Source organism: Carassius carassius, chromosome 35 (genome assembly GCF_963082965.1).
Source record: "Carassius carassius chromosome 35, fCarCar2.1, whole genome shotgun sequence".
Lineage (NCBI taxonomy): Eukaryota > Metazoa > Chordata > Actinopteri > Cypriniformes > Cyprinidae > Carassius > Carassius carassius.
The window spans coordinates 22,535,764-22,558,616 of NC_081789.1; the positions used below are offsets into that span (position 1 = coordinate 22,535,764).

At 37.0% G+C, this 22,853-nt stretch overlaps 2 protein-coding genes across 2 annotated transcripts; one reads left to right on the forward strand and one right to left on the reverse strand.

Moving 5' to 3' along the window:
* Positions 1-13,052: 13,052 nt before the first annotated feature.
* Positions 13,053-17,018, forward strand: f3a (coagulation factor IIIa). The gene is made up of 6 exons (XM_059524970.1): positions 13,053-13,274; positions 13,386-13,494; positions 14,204-14,397; positions 14,483-14,667; positions 15,732-15,900; positions 16,296-17,018. The coding sequence occupies exons 1-6, from the start codon at positions 13,196-13,198 to the stop codon at positions 16,436-16,438; spliced, it is 879 nt and encodes a 292-aa protein (XP_059380953.1). The 5' UTR covers positions 13,053-13,195; the 3' UTR covers positions 16,439-17,018.
* A 328-nt stretch (positions 17,019-17,346) lies between these two features.
* Positions 17,347-22,518, reverse strand: acp5b (acid phosphatase 5b, tartrate resistant). The gene is made up of 6 exons (XM_059524974.1): positions 22,312-22,518; positions 21,916-22,106; positions 20,539-20,666; positions 20,265-20,456; positions 18,680-18,827; positions 17,347-17,766 (listed from the first exon to the last, which is right to left on the reverse strand). The coding sequence occupies exons 1-6, from the start codon at positions 22,382-22,384 to the stop codon at positions 17,509-17,511; spliced, it is 990 nt and encodes a 329-aa protein (XP_059380957.1). The 5' UTR covers positions 22,385-22,518; the 3' UTR covers positions 17,347-17,508.
* Between the last annotated feature and the right edge of the window lie 335 nt (positions 22,519-22,853).

The window sequence follows — 22,853 nt, forward strand, 5'->3', positions numbered from 1 at the left end:
TTCCCGGACAAGAGTGTCCAGCAAGTTACAACGTGTACTGAGAGAACAGATTATGACATTAAAGCCATTGTAGTATACTGTATCATGCAGAGTCATCGTAAAAGAATTTATTTTGTATTTGCTTTGGACACAATGTTCAGTCTTTGATATGTTTAAGGAACAACCCGCCCAAAAATGAAATAAAAAAAATCTCTCATCCTAATATCGTGACCTTTGTTTTAGCTCTCAGGCCCAGGGAGTAGTATTTTGTAAATTATTAATTCCCTAAAGTCAAATCTTGTCAGTGAGGCAGTTGAGCCAGTTACTGAGCCAGTTCATGAATAATTTATTCATAAATTGAACCAATCAATCTGTTTTGTGCCCAAAGCTACAGTATTTTTATTATTATTATGGTATGGATACTTTTGCATATAGGTTTATTTTAATATTAATACTATTATTCTGCAATATTTTGGAAGGATAAAACTAATACTGGTTTAAAATAACATGAGGATACATTAATTTTAGGCAAACTACTTCCTTAATGCTAATAGTGCTTGGAAACAAACAAAAGTCATCAGATGATTAAAAATAATAATAAAGTCAAATATTAAGGGTGTGTTAATGTTTCAAATAAAAGGGTGTGTTCGCCAAGTAAATATTTTTGTGACTCTTGTGAAATATAAATTTGTTCATGATAATATTCTATTCAGTGTTATGTTAGTATCAGTGAGATACTTTTATTGTTTTACTAATATTTTGAGTCAGTATATTTTCTGTTTTCATTTCCAATTTAGTTAAAGTTGCAGTAATTTTGTTGCATGTTTTTGTCATGTCTATAAGTTTCTGTATATATTTTAATATGTCTATTTTCTCTTTTATACTGTATATGTTTATTTTGTACGTAGTTTTTAAATATATTTTTTTAAATAATTCACAATTGCATATTTTTATTAGTTATTTTAGGACATCAAGTTAAACTTGATTAAAATAAGAAATGTTATTTGGGCAACCATCTGAAATATATATATATATATATATATATATATATATATATATATATATATATATATATATATATATATATATATATATATATATATATATACATATATATATATATATATACATATATATATATATATATATATATATATATATATATATATATATATATATATATATATATATATATATATATATATATAATTTTATTTTTATTTCATTTAACGTTTATTTTATTTCAAGTAATGGAAATGTTTTTATTTTATGGGGTTAATTATGTTTTAGTTTTAATTTTAGTTAAATATAACCCTCTATTTTTATTTTTTTATTTTTTTTTTATTTCTTCAAGCAGATGTTGTGTTCCTTTTTGTATTTTTGAGTGACTATAAATATATCATACTTAGAGGAGTGATTTGTCATTTCCGCTTTTAGGCATTTCGTTTGTTTTGAGTGTCTGTCTCTGACTCATGGCACTACTGGAAAGCTTTGTCATTACAGTCTTGCATAGTCAGTCGTTTTGACTATAGCTTCAGCTTATCTATAAAGGAAAATGTGGAAAATCCTCAAACAATTGCACAGCAGTGTTGATCACTAGGCAGATGTAAAGAGAATGTAGTGTGAACACAACATGTATTGCTCCTAGTCTTTGCACATGTTCACCAAGCTGTGTTTTTTTTCTGTTTCACTCTCTATAAAGCTTTCTTTGTAACTGGCATCCTAGAGGGAGCAGGCCGAAAGGTCTGAAATCTGGACTTTTAACATCTTTCCAGGATGCCTGTTGGATGAGGGAAGGAAGGTAAACAAATATTAATGAATTTGTGTTGCTCATTGGCTCAAATACAGTCACATGATTGGGAAGAGGCGGACTTACCAGTAACTCAGAGCCAAAGAAGCAGCTTTGCATTCTGCTCAGTGCTCAGCTAGCAGATGTTCATCATGTTGTTTTGTACTGTTTGGTCTTTTGTGGCTTTTCTGCCCAATGATCTTCACTACACTGAAAAAATGAAACAGAACAGAAATTGATAAATTTCACACATAATTAAAGTAATGAGTTGAATGTAAACAAAAAGCATACTCCAATCTTTGTTTTATTTATTAACTTTGAAAATATATATATATTTTGTGTATATCAGTCAGGCAAGTGTGACGACTGGGTGAAGGAGGAGCTGGAAACAAGTGCGAGTTAAACAGTTTAATGAATATGAAACAGACAAACAAGGGTACAACACGATGCTGGGAAGACGACAATTCAAGACGGCGGTGAGGCGGTGAGGAATCCGGATGGTGACGATGAGAAGGCAGCAGGAGAGGATGGAACAGGAACTGCGGGGAATCGAGCCGAAGGTAAGTCGTGATGCTTTGTGGAAGTGCGGAGTTTGGATGAGGTTCTGGGACATCCAACGCAAACAACACAGAAACAAGAGACAGAGATCAGACATGAAACAACGTTCTCACAAACACAAGACTTGAGACAAGCCAATGTATAGGGAGTGTGTTTCTTTCCCACTTTGAAGGTTAGGATATACAATGATTCTCATGAGTGACAGCTGCTGCTGATGACAATTAACGGAGACGCCCACAAACTAATCAGTGCAGACGCGAAACACACAGACTTCACCACAAAGTGCAAAACCCAGAGATCAGGAGGCTCCGTGACAGTACCCACCCCCCCCTCTAAGAACTCCTCTTGGAGTTCCCAGAAGGGCCTACCTGCTGATTATAATCATCAATAAGGGAGTGATCCAATATGTCCCTAGCAGGTACCCAACTCCTCTCCTCCGGACCGTAACCTTCCCAGTCCACCAGGTACTGGAATCCTCGTCCCCTCCGTCTCGAGTCCAGAATACGATTAACCGAATAAGTCGGTTCCCCATCTACGAGACGCGGCGGCGGGGGAACCGGAGTAGGCAGATTAATACGTGCATAAAACACGGGTTTAATTTTGGACACATGAAAGGCGGGGTGTATCCTCCTGTACGCTGGAGGTAGTTTGAGGCGGACTGTCACCGGACTAATGATCTTGGTGATAGTAAATGGGCCAATAAATTTGGAAGCTAATTTATTAGATACGGAACGCAGAGGAATGTTACTGGTAGAAACCCACACCTTTTGACCCATGACATAAATGGGAGGCTTTCACCGGTGGTGATCGGCCTTGGCCTTAGTGCACTCCCTCATCCGGAGCAGAGTCTCGCGGGCTCTGGTCCAGGTGCGGTGGCACCTCTGGACAAACGCGTGAGTGGAGGGGACCGCGACTTCAGATTCCAGACTGGGAAAAACTGGTGGCTGGTAACCTAAACTGCACTGGAACGGAGAAAGGCCCGTAGCTGACACTGGTAATGAATTGTGAGCGTACTCCACCATAGAGAGTTGTTGACTCCAGGAAGAAGGATTCTTGGAGACCAAACATCGCAAGGTCCTCTCTAAATCTTGGTTGGCTCGCTTAGACTGTCCGTTACTTTGGGGATGATAACCCGAAGACAAGCTAATTGACGCTCCTAGCAATTTACAAAACTCTTTTTCTAAAATTTGGATATGAATTGAGATCCCCTGTCAGAAACCACATCTACCGGGAGGCCATGAAGCCGAAAGACGTGATCTAGGACAGTGACCGCTGTTTCCTTGGCTGTTGGTAATTTGGGCAAGGGAATGAAATGTGCCGCCTTCGAGAACCGGTCCACTATGGTCAAAACGACCGTCATGCCATTAGAGGGCGGGAGGGCGGTAACAAAATCTAGTGTGATGTTGGACCAGGGTCTCGAAGGGACAGACAGCGGTTGAAGGAGCCCATCAGGAGGTCGGTTAGATGACTTCCCACTGGCGCAAACTGAGCCTGCCAAAACAAAATCGCGGACGTCACGAGCCATACGTGGCCACCAGAATCGTTGTTTAACCAACCCATTAGTTTGACTTATCCCTGGGTGACAAGCCACGTTAGAGCAGTGACCACACTGGACGACTTCGGACCTTAACCCCTCTGGCACAAATAAACGGTTCGGTGGACAACCGGGCAGAGGCGTTACCCCTTGTAAGGCCGTCTTGACCTTTGACTCGACCTCCCATACGAGTGCTGAGACCACTAATTTCTCAGGTAAAATACACTCGGGAGTCACCGGGCGGGCGGAGGGATCAAAAAGACGTGATAAAGAATCGGGTTTGACATTTTTGCAACCCGGGCGGTACGATAAAGTAAAATCAAAGTGACTGAAAAAAAAGTGCCCACCGAGCCTGCCTGGAATTGACTCTTTTGGCAGTTCTAATGTATTCTAAATTCTTATGATCGGTCCAAACCATGAAAGGTACCCCTGAGTGACAGTGACGCCACTCCTCTAAAGCTAATTTGACTGCCAACAACTCTCTGCTACCAATGTCATAATTGCATTCAGCAGGAGATAATTGATGGGAAAAAAACGCACAAGGATGTACCTTATCGTCCGAGACAGCACGTTGGGACAACACTGCTCCTACCCCCACCTCTGACGCGTCGACCTCCACCACGAACTGCCCTGTGGGATCAGGGGCCACAAGGATGGGGGCCGAAACGAAGTGGCTTTTGAGGTTAGTGAACGCAGTCTCAGCTGCGTCCGACCACCTGAACGGAGTACTGGGAGAGGTCAAGGCTGTCAGAGGTGAGGCTAGATGGCTGAAATTGCGAATGAAATGTGATAGAAATTGGCGAACCCCAGAAACCGCTGTAGGGCCTTATGGGAATCTGGAGATGGCCAATCTATCACAGCCTTAACTTTGTCAGGGTCCAAACGTATTCCCTTGGACGAGACGATATACCCTAGGAAGGGAACAGACTGTGCATGGAATACGCATTTCTCCGCCTTGACAAAAAGCCCATTCTCAAGTAACCTCTGGAGCACTCGTCTGACGTGTTGAATGTGTTCCTGGAGAGATGAAGAAAAAATCAGTATGTCATCCAGGTAAACGTATATAAACTGATCTACCATATCTCTCAACACGTCATTAACGAGTGCTTGGAAAACCCCTGGCGAGTTGGAGAGCCCGAACGGCATCACCACGTATTCAAAGTGCCCTCTGGGGGTATTAAAGGCGGTTTTCCATTCATCCCCCTTCCTGATGTGGACCAAATGATAAACATTACGTAAATCCAATTTTATGAATACGGATGCTCCCTGTAACCTCTCGAAAGCAGAAGACATGAGTGGTAACGGATAAGTGTTCTTTATCGTAATATTGTTCAGCTCTCGGTAATCAATACAAGGTCGCAGAGAACCATCCTTCTTACCCACAAAAAAGAATCCCGCCCCCGCTGGAGAAGAGGAAGGACGGATGAACCCAGATGCTAAGGAATCAGAAATGTATTTCTCCATGGCCTCCCTCTCAGGAATAGAAAGAGAGTATAACTTGCCTTTAAGCGGAGACTTACCTGGCACTAAATCTATGGCACAGTCGTAGGGACGATGCGGAGGAAGAGAAGCAGCACGGGACTTACTGAACACCTCCTTCAGGTCCAGATACTCTGCAGGCACGTTTGGCAAAACCATGTTCTCCTTCTGAAAGACAGAAACAGGGACAACAAGACAAGCAGAAACCAGACAAGACTCAAGAAAACTTTCACTCCACAATGTGACTGTGTTGGAACCCCACTCGTGGATTATGTTTTATTAACCAGGGGTGACCTAACACAATGGGAGCTACAGGGGAGTCCATGAGGAAAAAGGATATGGTTTCACAATGATTGCCAGAGGTGAGCAGAGTGATGGGTTCTGTGTAGTGTGTGACGTGAGGCAGTTCCTGGCTGTTGAGTGCGGTGACATGGATGGGAAGAGACACAGGCAGGACAGGAATGTTCAGGTGACGTGTAAGGAGTGAGTCGATGAAATTACCTTCGGCTTCGGAGTCCAGAAGGGCGTGACAGTCGTGAGTGTGATTCTCCCACCGCAGTTTCACCGGAAGGAGAGTCGATAATGTTGTTGAGGACTTCCCAGCAGAGATCCCACCCAATAGTAGCCTCAAGTTTACTACCGGGCTGGCTCTTTTACCGGGCAGGTGAAGATGGTATGTCCTGAGCCTCCACAGTACAGGCATAGTCCTTGGGACCTCCGCCATTCTCTCTCCCTCCGGGACAGCCGAGCTCTACCCACCTGCATGGGTTCGTGGTCGTCGACGGGACCGACCGGGTTCTCTCGACTCGAGCGCCCCCCTGTCCGGAAAGATGGTATGGCGCTTAGGACTGGTCTGACGACCCAGGCGATTAATCCGGGCATCAACTCGTAAGGCTAAGTCAATAAGACCGTTGAGTGTGGGGGGCAGCTCGAGGAGGTAGATCTCCTTTTGAACACTGTCGGCCAGCCCATGCAGGAATCGATCCCACTGTGCCGCCTCGTTCCACTGGCACGCGGCTGCCAGGGTGCGGAACTGAATGGAGTAATCCGTGACCGAAGAGGTTCTCTGATGTAAGTCTGAGAGCTGGTGAGCGGCTTCCCTGCCGGCCACGGCTCGATCGAATACCCTCCTCATTTCCTCCGAGAGGGAGTGGAACGAGGCGCAACACGGATGTTGATTTTCCCACACCGCCGTCCCCCATAGGGCGGCCTTGCCCGACAGTAGAGTGAGCGTGAACGCCACTTTAGATTCCTCGGTGGCGAAGGTGCGGGGCTGCAAAGCAAAGTGCATGGAACATTTATTTAGAAAAGTTCTGCAGAAAGCTGGCTCACCGGAGTAGTTTTCTGGCGCCGGAAGTCGCGGCTCTGGCCGGAAGTGGTCCTGGGGGGGTCTCCCGGGGGACGGGTGGAGCAGGCGGTGCGATGGGCGCAGTGGGAGAAGTGAGCTGATGGATCTGCTGGGTGAGCTCGGACACCTGTGCCACCAGTGCTTGGATAGCGCGTCCGGTGTTAGAGATACTCTCCTGCTGCTGATCCATGCGTTTGACACTGTGGTGCATAAAGTCTCTTAGAGTGTTGGTGCTCGCTGCTTCCATGATGGTGAGAACGTTCTGTGACGACTGGGTGAAGGAGGAGCTGGAAACAAGTACGAGTTAAACAGTTTAATGAATATGAAACAGACAAACAAGGGTACAACATGATGCTGGGAAGACGACAATCCAAGATGGCGGTGAGGCGGTGAGGAATCCGGATGGTGACGGTGAGAAGGCAGCAGGAGAGGATGGCACAGGAACTGCGGGGAATCGAGCCGAAGGTAAGTCGTGATGCTTTGTGGAAGTGCGGAGAGTGGATGAGGTTCCAGGGGAAGACACGGACATCCAACGCAAACAACACAGAAGCAAGAGACATAGATCAGACATGAAACAACGTTCTCACACGACGTCAAGATGTGAGACAAGCCAATATATAGGGAGTGTGTAATGAGTAACAGCTGCTGCTGATGACAATTAACGGAGACGCCCACAAACTAATCAGTGCAGACACGAAACACACAGACTTCACCACAAAGTGCAAAACCCAGAGATCACGGTTTACCAACCGTGACAGCAAGGGGCTACATTTATACATATATAAAGATTTACATTTGTTTTTAAAATATAACAAATATAATAATATTTATTATTTTAAGCAAATATGCTGATAATTTCAACTATTAAAAAAAGCAATGTAAATTGTTGTTTTACAAAAAAAATGTAAAGTTCTAAACTTTTTTTTGTTTTGTTTTTACGCTATCTTTAGTGGCAGCATGTTATTGCCCTTGCTCATAAACCAAAGTCCTCTGAGTGTACAAATCCATTCTGCCACAAGTCAAGCCACATGCAAAAGAATGTGGTCGATCCAGATGTTATTTTTCCGAAGGGACTCTCAAAGGGGTGCCTGTTTTGTTACAGAGTTCCCTTGAAGAATTGAGTACAGAATAATAACCTTAAAAGTTTCTGTCAACAAACAAAAGAGTTAATGTAGTGTGGGAAAATGCAGTGCATCTGGACTAGATTTTGATGTTGATGTTTCAGACAAGCGAAACTGATCGCCAAGGTGTTGCTATGCAGTTGCTGTGGTTGTTAGTGCTTTGCTATGCTACACATCTTTTGACCGTTGTATGTTTCATTCTTAAGTATTTTGAACGGCTGTCAGCTACTAAGAAGTACTTTGTTTAACACATTTGATCATGTTTGGTAGATTTTCCACAGATTCCACCTGGGCTTTTGCAATAAGCATGTAATGCATTGACAAATAAATCAACAAATTACTTATTAGATTCATTGAGAACAGGTCACAGGTTCAAATGAAACTTAATATCTCTCCTACGAATGTTGGTTTTGTTCTGATTTCAAGAACATGCCAGTAAGATCATGCCAGCCTGCCAAGAATGATAATGGCAGGACCACATTCTTGCTTTTGTGAGATATTATGTTTAGTTCCCTTGCACGCCTTTTCACCCAGGAATGTAAGTTTGATAAGTTTGTCCACTGTCTTGAAAGAGCTAATATGCTGTTTAAAGATTTTGCAAGCTTGTGTCTATTCATAATTAACCAAGCTAGTAGATAATGTTATATTTTTGGCATTGTGTTTTTATAACTGTTGGGCTTTGTATTTAAAATTGCAATCAGTTTGTTTCCTGAAATCTTACTTTGTTTCCTGAAGTCTTTCCCAAAAACAGTCGAACATTTGATTTTTTTTTTCTGTTTCAGGACCATAAGGCAACTGTGTATTCACTGCATCCTACAAGAATAGCAAAAAAAAAAAATGTATTTTTAAAAAATACATTAAAAAAATATATTAAGGACCAACTCTCACTATTAATTAGTTGCTTTGGCTGCTTTTTGCATTGGCTGTTTATAAGTACTTATAAAGCAGATATAATGCCTTATTCTTATATAATCAATAACTAAATTTTTTTTTATATCTCCTGGAGAACTGTATACAGGTTCATAATTATGCATAATGTATAATTAATTCTAAAGTGAAGATCATGATAAACCACTAGTAATGACTCGAGTATTACAAAATGGCTCTAAAGGTCTAACTACTTGAATCAGTATTCTAAAGTGAAACGCATGATAACATGTCATTGTAAGCTTTAGAAATATACAATATGTAAGGTTTTCGAATCCAGAGCTGCTGTCTGCTCTGAAACGAGTGAGCAAAATCTGTCCACATGTGCACCGATCCCAATAATGAACATAATTGTGAGAAAAATGCAGCTCTTGTTTTGTGTCACCGGAACTCCAGCCTCTATTTGAACTAACAGTAAAGAGTTGACAGATGTTAAACAGGAAGTTGCTTCCAGACTTGCTGTAATGGTTTGAGTGATTATGCAGGACATGCATTGTCAACCTTCAGCCGATGTGGAATTTCTCAGTTTCTGGAAGTTCATACATTGTCAGTATGGAATAATTTATTCACTGGCTGTGAGTTTTCGGTTATCAGGGCTTTTTTGCTACTTTTTACAGTAAAAACCTGTCAAAGGTCGATTATAAAGTTTCAGGAGGTGTGATTCAGGATGACACACTTAAAAATAAAGTGTAATGACATCTTAGTGTAACGAAGAATAGCCTGGAGACCGTCTGTAAAAACAGAAAGGTTAAACTCACAGCAAAATGTGTTTGTTTTTAGTATTTCTTCTGTCAAGAAAACATGAAAAAGATTCCATGAAATGACCTCATCAGGCCACAGGGTCTGTTTACCTGGACTATGAGCAAAGAAATATGAAATAAAGAAATAAATATGTGAAAAAAGTTATTTTCTCTGTGTGTTCTGAAGGAATCTGTTTGGTTTGGTTCTTAAGATGTGTAAAGCACTATGTATATGCATTATGCAGTATATTTAAGTTTGAATATGAACTTGGAAAAATAATGAAGTAACAAAAAAAATTTTTTTTAATAAAATAAAATCTGTCAACGGCCCAGGTGACATAATTTATTGATCCTTAAATTAGGATGTTATTTCCAATATGGAGAGCAAAGGCAATACAGGAACATTCATAAACATGAACAATTTGGGTGTGTGATAAAATGAGCTGATTTCCTTTTATTGTGCCTTTTGTAAAAGGAATAATTTAGTCAAAAAATAAAAACATACAGTCATCATTTATTCATGTTGTACTTCATGTCATCACCACATGTTGTTACAAACCTGCATTTTTCTGAGAAAGACATGGAGATTTTTTAAAGAATGTTCACACTGTTCTTTTATATTGTGACCAAAACAAAAACATCATAAATGTATGATATATTTGGTGTCATAACTATCAACCAATATTAAAAACATTTAAATGTATTGATATTTCAATCGATATTGAATATTCAGTTACAGTCATGGCCAGAATTATTGTCACCCTTAGTAAATATGAACAAAGAAAATCTGCATTGCTAATCCTTTAGATCTTTCACAAAATCCTTATCTTTCATTCAAATAAACAACTGAAAACGGGTTGAAACTCATGATTTAATAAATGCTTTTCTCAAATACATGTTGGCCACAATTTTTTTATTTATTTGATTAATAAGGTTATTAATAGTTTAAATTAAAATTAAATAATAGATCAATAATTGCTCTTTTTTATGTAGCAAAATACAAAAGGAAACACTTGCACAAAAGTTAGAATGTCACTTTGCTGTAATCTCTGGAAAGGTTAAACAAAGGCTGTTATTTTGTGCATTAATTTTTATGATTTTTTTCCTAAACCTATCATTTTTATTACAGTGCATATGGTGTGGTTGTTGTTTTTTAAGCATCATTGGGTTTCACAGAGTACAAGTGAGTTCAGCCAAACCTCAGACTCTGACCATTGTTTCTGACCTCACATCCTCTCACATGTTTCTGGAGAAGCAATTGAGATGATCCGAGAGAGGTCAGGAAAACCCCAGAGCCATAATGATGAGGAGGAGGAGACACCGCAGTGGATCAGTTCTATTGTAAAAAAATAAATAAATGGATTATGACTTCATTCACATATGAGGAATGCAATACACATGTACTAATATATACATATTCAAGAATATCAACTATCCAACTTCTGTCCAAACAGAGCTACTGGGCCTCGAGAGCATCATGACTCATTCGTTTTATCTCTGGATATTTGGAGTGGTCAAATAATCACATTTTCCTTTAAATAAATAATCTGTATTATTCTGCTTTGAATAAACCCATAACCATAAATATCAGCACTGTTTGTGCTCTCAGCATGAATGGTATTTCAGAGTGTAATATTTCTAACCCATCAGATTTATCATTTTAATCTTGCAGTCGCTAAAAATGGTTGAAAACAATCTCATATAGTCATATTAAAAAAAAAAATATTATGTTCTGAGAACATTTAGGTAACATTCCCATGAAAATGTTATTTCTAAATCTAAAATGTTCAAAAAAGAAACATATTTTTTAACATTCCATTTGAGCTTTTTGTAAATATTGGGGAAATATTACTTTTGAATGTTCTCGAAAAAATGTTCCTTGAATGTTTTGTGCTTACATTTGAGAGCATTATAGTTCAACCAAAAATGAAGATGCTTGATGTGATCATGTGATTTTTTTTAATCAGCTGTCTGACCTCTCATTCTGACGGCACCCATTCACTGCAGAGGACCACTGGTGAGCAAGAGAAGTAATGCAACATTTCTCTAAATCAGTTCTGATAAACTCATCTACTGTTGGATGGCCTGAGATTGAGTACATTTTGAGTACATTTTAATTTTGGGGTGAACTATTGCTTTAAAGACAAGATAACATTGAATGAACATTCTATTAACGTTAAATGAAGAATGTTTGTTCATTCAGAAACTTAATCTTATAGGCTTATACAGAAGGGGCTGTTTTTACTTGCACCTGTATGCAACTCCTAACAAAAATGTCTTTGATAAAACATCTTTCAAACAGTTCAAAGTTGTTAATTTTTGACAAAGCCTATTGTTTAGGCATTAAGTATTCACATTTGGCACAGCCAATTGCCTAAAAGTTGCACAGCCAATTGTGTAAAGTGGCAATAATGAGACTTACAGGAAAACCAACCTTTTCCAGTCTTATCTTATCCCTTGTGGTTTTGGGTGAGTTTCACTGGAAGCACTGAGTCCTGTAAGCATGTTAACATGCAAAGCCACAGGTACCAACTGCTCATTTACATAAGGATCTGAATGGGCAAAAGACCCCTGCTGGCATTCAGCACTCTAGACGTGCCTGCATCACATACCGGCTGAAACTGGGACTGAACTGATGGTGGTCATCGGAAGAGTATGTGCCCGTTACGTGACACAATGCATGATTAAATCATACACCGGCGTTTAGTTTGCATCTCATCCCTTCGAACAATGCTTAAGATCCCATTTTTAATTCAAATGCAACAATCTCAAAACTGTTCACTTGCTGAACTAATTTATTCCTGATTTCAGAGCTCTTTTTAATGAGACATGAGGTTGAAGCTTTCTGAATCGGACCTAAATGATGACTGTCTTTCGTAACCTGGACATTATCAAAAGCTGATGCTGCAGTCGAGAGGCTGCTTTTATCTGCTGGGAGATATAAAGAAGTTACATAAGTTGACTTTTTGCACATTTTGGATCTTTGAGACATCTATTTATTATTATTATTATTATTATTATTATATTAACATAATAAATGTGCAAGTGTTGGTGTAAAGAGTGTACAGGTCAAAGCAAAAAGTCAAGGTTTAATGAAACACGGTGGAAATATTCAATAGCTTTTTATTTTATTTTACTTTGTTTAATTGTATAGAAGAATTTAAAATACGTGTTTACATAGAAATGGACAGTTTTCAATCCTGAAAAATAAAATTAAATATAAAAAATAAAATAAAATTAAATAAAAACAGCATTCTAGTCATTATAAAAATTACTTATATATTACGTATACTTTAAAACAAAAATATTTTTATATTTAAAATATATACATTTATATATTTATATATATATATATATAGTCACATAAATAATTGCATATTATTTGATGATTAAAATATTTTTTTCCTTTTTAACTTGCATTCTTTAAACACTAAAGCTCTTTAGTCGTTTGTGTATAACAGTGTGAGTATATTTGTATATGCATAAGTAGACAGAGCCAAACCCACTTGTCCTGGAGGGCGGGGCTTCCTGAGGGTCGCTGGAATCTGGCTGGGTTTTCTGATCTCACACACACAAGGAGGGCTTCATAAACCACCTGCGACGAGGTTTCACCGTCTTTTTTATCCTGCCTGGTAAAAGGAGTTTTACTTGGTCTTGGTACTGAATTTTTTACTTAGTCTTCGTACTGAAATTGGATTAATATTTTCGCCTGGGGACAATATGGAAAGTAACAGGCAAATGAAATATAGCATGCTTGAATTGGTACTGGTTTTATTTTTCACGGGCTCTTGCGCCTCAGGTGAGTCACGTACCTGTGTCGAGATGACTGAATGCGTGTTATTCAGCTTGTTAACCAAGCATTTCTATCGTTCTAATAATGTATTGATTCATTTGCTTTTCTGTTTCATAGAAATCTATCCAAAAGCACAAAACGTAGCCTGGTCCTCTGTCAATTTCAAATCCATATTAACATGGAGCCCAAAACCAACGAATTATTCCTACACTGTCGAATTTTCACAGTAAGTCGTCATTTTTTTGTTATTATTATAGGCCTATAGTACAGTAGTCAGCTTGTATATTTTTACATTCACTGTCTTGAATGCAGTATCAGAGTTATGAAAAGAATTTTTTTAGTAACCACACTCTTTCCGGGTTCAATTAAAAAACACTTTAAAAGATATTTTCCATAATAGCGAAGGGTCTAAATCTGTTACAGTTTCTTCTTGCAGGTTTATATAAAGTAAAACGTACAGTATGAGCTTCAACGTTTTAGTGTCATACAACAGCGAAAAGACTCTAATATTACTTAGATCATATTGATTCTGAAAAGGGCCATAAACTGATAAAAGTGCATAAAAGTGTATTATGTATTTTGTTTCTATTGTTTTAAACTTTTCTGTTAATTTCTACTCAATCAATTTTCCTCAGTAATTGAATTAAAAGTGCATTGCATTTATCTCTGCAGGTTGTAACAGTCAATTTAACTTGATTTGATTTAAATGTTAGTGGGTTTAGATATTATTTTATTAATATTTAAAGCATAAGAACCTTTATGAACGATAAGCTCTGTATTAATCTCTCACATGAGGCAGATTTGGCAACTCTTGCACTCCACACTCAGGACTTGTTACAGCAGGGCACCAACCTGTCTCTTTTTTCTCATCTAATATAATTTATTATTTCAAAATGTTTCCTTTATCATCTAAATGTCTGTGTAAATGACTGTAGACTCGGCCAGGACAGAGAACGGATGCAGCACTGTATCAAGACGATGGGAACTGAATGCGACCTGACCGCAGGGTTAAAAAACCTGAATGCCTCTTACAGCGCTGACGTCCTGTCTGAACCCATGCGGGGCGTCTCCTCAGATTTGGTTGAGTTCCCTCATGTCAGCTCGGAGAAATTCTCCCCTTACTATGACAGTCAGTGTCTGCTACAACCACCTTTATTTAATGACAAAAAGATATTGAACCATTATAAAGGTCTTCTGCTTTGATTCTCTTTCAGCTGCCATTGGCAGGCCAGAGTTTACAATAGAAGTAAGCAGCGACAAAAGGACGATGACGCTGCTCGTAATGGACATCCCCACAGCTCTCTTTAATAAGGATAATAAGAGACTGAATATTCGGGATGTTTTTGGAGACAACCTGCAGTATAAGGTTGCCTACAGAAAAGCCAAGAGCACAGGAAAGGTTAGTGTTGTCTGTAAAGTGTGCTATCTTTCTTTTGTCTTATCTTATTTAATATGCAGTAAACAGACTTTTCTGAGCTCGTTCACTACTTTTTAAAGTCTAGTGCTATCCTGACTTCTAGTATAAAACTACTTTTCAAAGTTGTACCAAAAAAAACAAAGATTACTGAGGTATGAAAAAAAATTCTTATTCAAATGTATGTTTAATTCAATGTATTACTGTTTTTCTTTCAAAAATAACATATTTTTTTAACTTAAAGAGTAATTATAGGTCTTTCTAAAAATGTGACAATTTAAAAAAATATTTTTTTATTCAGCTAGATTTATTATGTAGTGCACAGTAGAAATGACAATTACAAAAATATCTCATAAAGTTCCATTCTGAAGACTTCATAAAGATTTTTAAAAGAAATTGATACTTTTATTTAGCAAGGATGCAATAAGTTGTTCAAAACTGACTGTGAACACAGTTATAATGTTACAAAATATTTATAATTACATTATTAAAATGCTGATTTAGATGCTGCTATTTTAAATATCTATTCATCACAGAATTCTGGAGAAAAGAAATTTTTGTTTCCATAAAAAAGCCATCACAACATTCATCTTTGATAATAATCTTGAGCAGTAAATTAGCATATTAAAATAATTTCTGAAGGATCAAGTGACACTGAACACAGGTGTAATAAAGCTTTGTATCACAGGAATAAATTTATTTTAAAATAAATTAAAATAGAAAACATTTATTTTAAATTATCATACTATTTCACAATATTACTATTAACAAAAGCATAAATAAATGCAACCCTGCTGAGAATAAGCGACATTAAAACATTTTTTAATTTAAATTAAATTTATGCATTTAGCAGACACTTTTTTCCAAGCAACTTAGTGCACTCAGGCTATCAATTTTTACCTATCATGTGTTCCCAGGGAATCGAACCCCTCAACCTTGCGCTTGATAACACAATGCTCTACCAATGGAGCTACAGGAACACATTTTTAAAAATCTTTATTATTGAAAATTTGATATATTAAACATATTTTATGTGTTTGCCTCTTCAGAGAGAGAAGATCAGTAAAAGCAGCATCATTGAGCTGACGGATTTGGACCGAGGAGTGAGTTACTGTTTTAACGTTCAGGCTTTCCTACCCTTCCGCGCTCTAGACAAACAACACGGGGAAATCAGTGACATCCAGTGCTCTCCAGAAGAAAACACATCTGTCTTTGAAGGTAATGCTTTCACTTTTTACACTAACACATGGTTTGTCAGGGATTTTCAACACAACAATCTCAGGAAATGCAAACATTATAGTGAATCATTTTCCCAAAATAGACACTCTCCCCTGATCTGGACTCTGGCTGTAACACATCCCTGTATGAAGTGTCAAAGAGCTGATAACGTCTCACATCAGAGATTTCTATGGACTATGAATGTGTGATTCACAGAGACATTTAATCCAACCGATAGCACTCATAATTGCTAAGAAATGTGTCCGTTGGGTGGATTGTAAATTAATCATCACAGCGTCTAGAGACCAATAGAGCTGCAAAATTCCTGCGGTGTCCATCACAAGCTCATCGAATCAAGTGTTGACTTTAATGACGACGATGTAATGTTTTTGCAGAGTATGGTGTGGGTGTCATCGTCGGAGCCATTTTGATTATCATTTTGGCAGTAACAACAATCATTGTCATCGTGATGTGCTACAAACGAAGACAGACAGAAAAAAACACAGGAAAAGAGGGATCACCTCTGAAAGGTGTGTGAGGAGTGAGGATGCTCTGTTTGGTAGATCTCAACTGGACTCCCTTATGGAGAATGGTGTCCCGTTCTACTAGAAAACAGTGGGAAAATTGTGTTTCTGTGAAACCTCAAACTGTAGATATGTTAGACATATTATTTAGCAAGACAAGACCTTTATACTGTCTGGTGGTGGGTTCTTTAGTCTGGCACTGAAGTGTAAACATTTTTATAAGCACTGCCTTATTTCTTCTACTTTCTAACAAACGGAAATACTGTATGGTTTATAATGGGTTTTTATTGTGCGCACTTGGGTGAATCAAAATCAAAGCACATTTTATGAAATGAAAGAACACTAATTTATTTTTTTAGCTATTAATGTGGTAGACTATATTTGTTTGTAAAGTATTTTTGTGACAGCAAAACATATTTGTTAGGTTTACATGTAAGTGGCTAACCTGCAATCATAAAATAATGTTAAATCTGGTTTATTGTTGTCATTTTGATCAACTTTATCATTATTTTACAAACCTGTGAAAACAGTAGGAATGGTACTGAGGTGGGATGTTATTTTATTTTTTAAATAAAACTGTTATATATACAAAAATGTATGTGTCGTTATATTTTATGTTATGTTTCATATTGCTTCATCAAACTCATTTAGATGTCTATCAATTAGGTAAATGGCTCAACTGCGCCCTCAAATGTAAATTAGTAGAATTCCATTAAATGTAACTACACCTTTTAAATATTTTAAGTGCAAGTCTCATTTCTAAACAATATATATATATATATATATATGTGTGTGTGTATATTAGATCCTTGTTATTTTGATTCACATCCCATCTGACTGCAAACTCACATTTGCAACTTAAATAAAATATATCTTATAAAAAAATATCTGTCTATACAAAGTCCAAGACCAGTGCAGTGTATTTTCCAATAATCAACAATAAAAATGTTTTATTTTGTACACACCAAGCTAAACAGACAGGTAAAGCTAAATTAAAATGTACATAAAAATATACAATAAAAAATTGTGGGTGCAAGCAATTAGAATGAACTTTTGTGTTCACTGAGAGCAGACGGGGCAAATGTTATAATGACGTCAAAAGCCGAACGTTGCGTTTTGGGACGGATGTCTGGAACACACACTTCCCGTCTTCCTGGATGTAATTTATCAACATCTCACTAGTGCTGACCTCAAAGTACACAAACGCTCCTGTCGTCTGATTAACTGCGTTGGAGAACAGCTGCCAAGAAGACGGGAAGCTGTTTTTGTGGTCGGTGTAAATGTCCGCATTGATTCCAGTTCCGCTGACAACATATGAACTTCCATCGTCTTCTCTGATAAACTGATGAAATAGAAAACATTTAATAAACAAGTAATAATCCCCCCAAAATGTATAGATCAAATGTGTGCACCAGCAGGCCTTCCTATATGTAGTTTGATTTGTTTTTTTAATTTGTTTTCATTCAGAAAAGATTTGGAGAAATTTAGCATTGCATCACTTGCTCACAAATGGAAGTGAATGGGTGCCGTCAGAATGAGAGTCCTAACAGCTGATAAAAACGCCATAATCCACAAGTAATCCACATGATTATATCACATCATTTAATATCTTGTGAAATGAAAAACTGCATGTTTATAAGAAACAAATCCAAAATTTAATTTTAAACCGTTGCTGCTGGTCAAATTATCTGTCCATAATCCATAATAAAACTTCCTCCAGTGAAAGTCCATCCCCTGTTGTCCTCTGACATAAATCCACCAACATATTTGTTTAGAACTGTCTTATTTTCTTTTTTAAATGGTGCCTGATTTATGCATTTTTCTCTCCTTATTCAGATGAGTTGACTTTTTCACTGGAGAAAGCAATATAATGATTCCAGGACCTGAGGTATTTTAGCAGAAAGTAAAAGTTTAGACAGTTTCCGTTTTTACAAACAAGCAATTTTTCACTTCACAAGACATTGATGTACTGGAGTCATGTGGATTACTTGTTAATTATTGTGATGTTTTTATCAGCTGTTTGGATTCTCATTCTGACGGCACCCATTCACTGCAGGGGATCCATTGTTGAGCAAATTATGTAAATTGCTCCAAATGAACGAAAACTCATCTACATCTTGGATGGCCTGAGGGTGAGTACATTTTCAGAAAATGTTCATTTTTTTGGGTGAACCTTTAAAAGAATGTTTTATTGAAAAGTTATAGTACTGTTTTGATTTTCTATTACGTGATGATGTGATGTTGAAGATACCGACCTGTAGACTGTGGTCATGACCACTCAGATATAAGGAGACGCTGTACTTCTTCAGAAGAGGTCTGAGTTCTGATATCAAACACTTGGTCGGACCGTGATGCCCAATGGACCAGACTGGATAATGACCGGCCACAATGACAAAATCTGACCTGAGGATTAACAGATGCATTTATTACTAAACGCATTTGATGTACATAAACTTTGTTTCACTTCTGTTGTGGAAAACAGCTGTGAGCGTTTGCCGCTATTATTCTCAGTGGTATTTTTACTGTAATTTCCCCTGCACATGTGAGGCCATGTGCTGTTTGAGTTCAGTTTCATCTTCCTGTTTACGGTTTGTATATTAAACACAAAACTCTAAGGCGCATCACCTTCGTCTTTTTACTAAATCAGTATTGTGTCCATAATTCTGAAGTCACAAAAAGAATTGCCTTGTAACTTATAACTTAAATTGTTGCTTAGATTCTTTAACCCTGTCTGAAATATGAATGAACAATTTCATTAAATAGTGTTTTTGTTTTGTATCATATCTGACACACCAAGTTTTTATGACTCATATACAGTAGTACTTATACAGAGGCCCAAACTAAGCAAAAATTTACAGCAGATGCTTATATATATATATATATATATATATATATATATATATATATATATATATATATATATATATATATATATGGCCAAAAAGTAGGAAGAGAGAGAAATTCTGATAGCTTGTAATGTAAATCAGTGAGATCTTTATAACCATATAGCACATCATTTACAGTTGCCACACAATATCTTTCAATAGAACGTCTTAATAAGATGATATTTAAATGCTTTTATGATCAAATATTCATAAAAAGGCTGATATATCATATCTGATACTCACATTTTAGCATGATTTTTCTAAAACATGATGTATGGATAATCAAGTAAACCTAAATTGCTTCAGTCCAGTAAGTGTGTTAATACTGAAATATTAATAGCAATACGTAAGTTATTCTTACATTTACTTTTTAAGATTTTAAAAGACTTACTTTCTAAGATTTCACGTCAAAAAGAAACCTGAAAGTGGACACTTTTACAGTTATTCTAAAAGGCCTTTTAATTTCCCAAAAAGCGTAACGTATCAATCAGACGACATAAGGCCATTTTTTAAGCAAAGTTTTGATCATGTTGAACAATTAGACACCTTAGAAATTAATGTATCATTATATTTGAAACATTTCTTCTTTGTTGCTGCTCTGATAACAAAGCTGCATTTACAACTGCAATGACATAAGGGTAACCGATTCCATTTTTGAGTGAACTATCTCTTTAAGAGCTGGGTATATTTTTATTATGGAATACCGGGAGTGTTTTCCAACTCATATCTTGGATTTAGGAGGATGTGATTGACTTGGATCTGAGACAGTGAAGAAGTGAGAGAGAATAAGTGAAAGGCCTTTAAAAACAAGCCCTAAAATTCCTGTAATGTTTGCCCAGTAAAAGGAAAACACATCCTGTGATTATCACTGGATTTCAATGTTGTTTGTTCTTCTATTAGAGCCAGACTGCTTGTATTTGTCTTTTATGTAGCTACTGTTGTTCTAAAAACTCACTTGGTGTTTTGAAGTTTCTTCTCGATCCATTTCAGATGTTGTTTGGCAGCAGCGTAGTTCTCCGGACCTACAGGCTCAAGCCCGTCATAGGTGTTCCCACACAGAACCACCGTGTCAATCATCAGGACCGTGATGGAAGTGTTGCTGTGGGGAACCTTGAAGCTCAGCTGGTAGTAGAGGTCTGGGTAGATCCTGCCACACATTAACACCAGCACACTGAATGCCCATGTTCACATTCTTTAACACATAGAGCCTGACCTTTGACCTCACTTACCATCTTTCAGATCTGTTTGAGTAGGCGATCTGGGCTGAAATGTTTCCACGGTGATCGTGATTTCCTGCTACCAGGTACCACGGCACGGCCATCAGCGCAGGGTGAGAGAACACACTCTCATAGGTGGACTGAAGAAGAAGAATTCTGTTCTTTATTATTCCTACTATTATTATTACTACTAAATATGGTATATTATTACAATTATGTAATGTATGTAACTTAAAAACTATAATATTATATATAGTAAATAATAAATATTATTTTTAAGTAAGTAAGTATATTTTTAAGTTATTTTACATAAAACTGGCCATGGTTTTACTATGGTAACTGTGGCACAAATGAAAAAGATTCATACAAAATAATTCAAAGAAAAGTACTCTGGTATTTTTTTTGCATTCATTTGGAAATACTATGTAATACCTTGTAAATACCATTATACTTGAATTTGAATACCATGGTATAAACGAAAGTGCCATGGTTTTGCTAAATGATACATCACAGTACTTTTTGTAAGGGATGTAAATGCATAAGATATTATCATGGTATAAAATATATCAAAGCACAATAATATTACCATCTGGACACTCAGTGTAGCATAGTACCTTTTGGTATTTATTTTTATTTTTATCTATCTAATCTAATCTAAATACTAAATGCAACAGGTAAACCATATAGAATACAATAAAATATAATATTTTTAATTTAATTTAATTGTATTTTATTTTATTTGTTTCGACTTTTAATAACAATTTTCATAGTTACATTGATCTAAATATGGTGATGAGGATCCATCCGTGGTTTTACTTGTGTTTACTAAATGCAACAGGTAAACCATATAAAAATACCATAATATAAAATATTGTACCCTGGTCCTTTTATTTTATTTTATTTTATTTTATTTTATTTTATTTTATTTTATTTTATTTTATTTTATTTTATTTTATTTTATTTTATTTTATTTTATTTTATTTTATTTTGTTTTGTTTTGTTTTGTTTTGTTTTGTTTTGTTTTGTTTTGTTTTGTGTGTGATGACCGATGAGGAGTCATCCAGTGTCACTTATGAATAAGGCAAAAGCTTGACTGTATTCTGCTCTTCTGCCACTAGAGGGACGAATTCATCTGTGACACTGACTATATCAGGTGAGCAGAGAGTGTGAAGACGAGCTGAAGTACCCTACACACCATTACCATCTGCTCTTTAACTTGTCTGGTCCTGGTCATCAAACTTTGATGCTGTAATGCCAGTGTAAACATTAACCTGAGAAAACCCTACATCTCACATGACAGATCCCTCAAAACGTCTGTGCAAATTTCACAAGCACTTAAGACAGAAATTTCAGAGGTGAATCATACAACTGACTTAACCTGGCGTTCACCTTAAAGCGGGTGTCATCTACGTCTCTGACCCCGCTGAAGTAGAAATGATCTCCAAGACTGAGGACAAAGTCCAGCCCTGTGCTCTCAGCGATTCTGCCCAGTTCATTGGCCGTGTCAAACTCATGTGGTGTGTAGTAGGGGTATATAGGAAGTCCACCCCAGTCTCCAATGCCAACAAACTTCAGAGAAGCTGAGGAGAAACAAAACATGTAGATATAGAGTTTATATCAAGGCATATTCCACAGACTCAACGTGAACTCATGTCACACTTGATCACATGAAAAATTCTTACTGAACCGGTTTGTCTGCACTATAGTCATGTGGCCGGATATGTTTACACTTCCTTAAAGACTATAATAATACAGATCATAAAGAAAATACATCAAATACTCTACCTTGTTCATTCGCCTGACATGTTGTGTAGAACGTCTGAAGGCAGGAGATAAGAAGGAAGACCAACTGCGCCATATCATGATCCGATCCTGCAAACAGTCACAGTGTATGAGAGCTTTGAGAGTCACACAGACACTGACAAGCCACAAACAGCTTAACACTCAGTTATCTGCACCTAAAAGGAAACTGCATGTGGTTTATGACAAGCTTCCTGTATTGAGTACAACATGAAAGAATGAAGCACATGATGACCAACGTTCACCGGTTTAAAAAGTAAACTTAAAAAGTGAATGTTATTATCAGCTATCAGAAAAAAAAGAACTTAGAAATACAACAACAATCATTACTACTACTATATTAGTTGTTACTGTAAATAATTTACAATTTGAATAATTTTATAATCATTATATATATATATATATATATATATATATATATATATATATATATATATATAATTATTATTTTTAATAACATGATCAGCTACCAAATATGTTCATAAAAATAATTATTGTAATTATTAAATACAATTTTTTTCTCACAC